At 57.7% G+C, this 1,403-nt stretch overlaps 1 protein-coding gene across 1 annotated transcript; it reads left to right on the top strand.

Annotated features, from left to right (window-relative positions):
- The first annotated feature begins 532 nt into the window (after positions 1 to 532).
- Positions 533 to 847, top strand: LOC138979513 (uncharacterized metal-dependent hydrolase YabD-like). Its single transcript, XM_070352222.1, has one exon. It carries the CDS (start codon positions 533 to 535, stop codon positions 845 to 847), a length of 315 nt encoding a protein of 104 aa, XP_070208323.1.
- The last annotated feature ends 556 nt before the right edge of the window (positions 848 to 1,403 follow it).

Here is a 1,403-nt window from a genome sequence, read left to right as displayed (position 1 = left end):
CCGCCAGACACACATTAATACCGGGGGAAAATAAATAATTACTGGGCAGTAAAAATAAATACCGGGCGGTAGTTAAACGACAGTTTGACTTTAAAGGACACAATTTTGCAGCTTTTTCAAGAATACGAGCCCAGGTTAGGAAGAGGCCCCGACATGTAGGGGAGGAACCGCAAAGGAGGCAACATTCCTCAGATTGGTCCCCCACCGGGGCGGAGGCATTCAAGGAGCGTTGGAGCCCCAGGCAGGACGCGGGAGCGCGACGCCAAAAGAGGCCGTCCAATCACAGAAACCGAGACCAAGCACCCAGGATGGAAGACCGCAGGGACGACCTCTCCCTGACGCAGCGCTCCACTGGGCCACCATGTTTTACGAGCTCCCGGCAGGACGCAGTGTTGCGACGCCGGGGGCGATCTCCAAAGGGCCAAGGAATTAAAGAGGGGCATACAGGCGAGGACAAAGGGAGAGGCCGGAAGTAGCTGCAAAGGAGCTTCGGGAGATCCTGGGGAGATATTTCGACGCGTCTGCCCACTTTATGATCCACCACTTCATCGGCCCAGTGGAAGAGATCACAAAGTGGTTAGACGCCTTCCCCCACACCATGTTCAGTGTGGGTGGGGTGACTACGCTCTCCCCAGCGGACCAGGTGGCAGCCATCAAAGCAGTTCCAGTAGGCCACCTTCTCCTGGAGACTGACGCCCCCTATTTCGGACTCGCGGGGGCACCTGGAACCCCCTATGACGTGTTCGGCACGGCAGAAGTCGTGGCCAACTGGCGGGAAGTGGACCAGCGCGAGATTCTCCGCGTGACCGTGGAGAATGCGAGAAGGTTCTTCCGTCTCGCGCGCTAGGTGTGCACCCCTCCTGGATCTTTTGTATCAAGTTTCCCCCCGTAGGACCCAGGAGAACCTCGGAAGAAGAGCTCCCCCATCTACAAGGACAACACTCCAGAGGGAGGGGCTCTCTTTTCAAAACGGGGAGGAGGGTAAAGCGCACAACCCGACTTGGGACGTCCTTCACCTGGGGGAAGTGGGTGTCTGATAGGCGTGTGCAAAAGCCTGCGCTTGACTGTTGTGGACATGCCCTGGTGTACTGTAGTGCCATCCAACACTGGGCAGCCCAAGCAAAGGCCTTGAGCTGAAGGGCTGCAGCATGCAGATGGAGAACTACAGGGGACTAGCCGTCCCAAGTGCAGTGTCCCCTCAGCAATATGCGCGCTTCTCTGTGAAAACGCCTCAAACCCCACCGTGAAGTATCCTTCCAAGGCACAACGCTTCCCTGCCAGGCTTGACGAGGTGCCTGGTCCATGGTGGCAGGAAGACCAGCATACCCCCAGCACACCTTGGTCGGGAAATGGGCAGCGGAGCGAGGAAGTATGAGGATAGAGCCCGCATGCCTAGCAGTGTC

Source organism: Littorina saxatilis, linkage group LG11, assembly GCF_037325665.1.
Source record: "Littorina saxatilis isolate snail1 linkage group LG11, US_GU_Lsax_2.0, whole genome shotgun sequence".
In the NCBI taxonomy this organism is placed as follows: domain Eukaryota; kingdom Metazoa; phylum Mollusca; class Gastropoda; order Littorinimorpha; family Littorinidae; genus Littorina; species Littorina saxatilis.
Note: the sequence above shows the minus strand (reverse complement) of the source record. Positions and strands in the feature narration are given on the sequence as shown.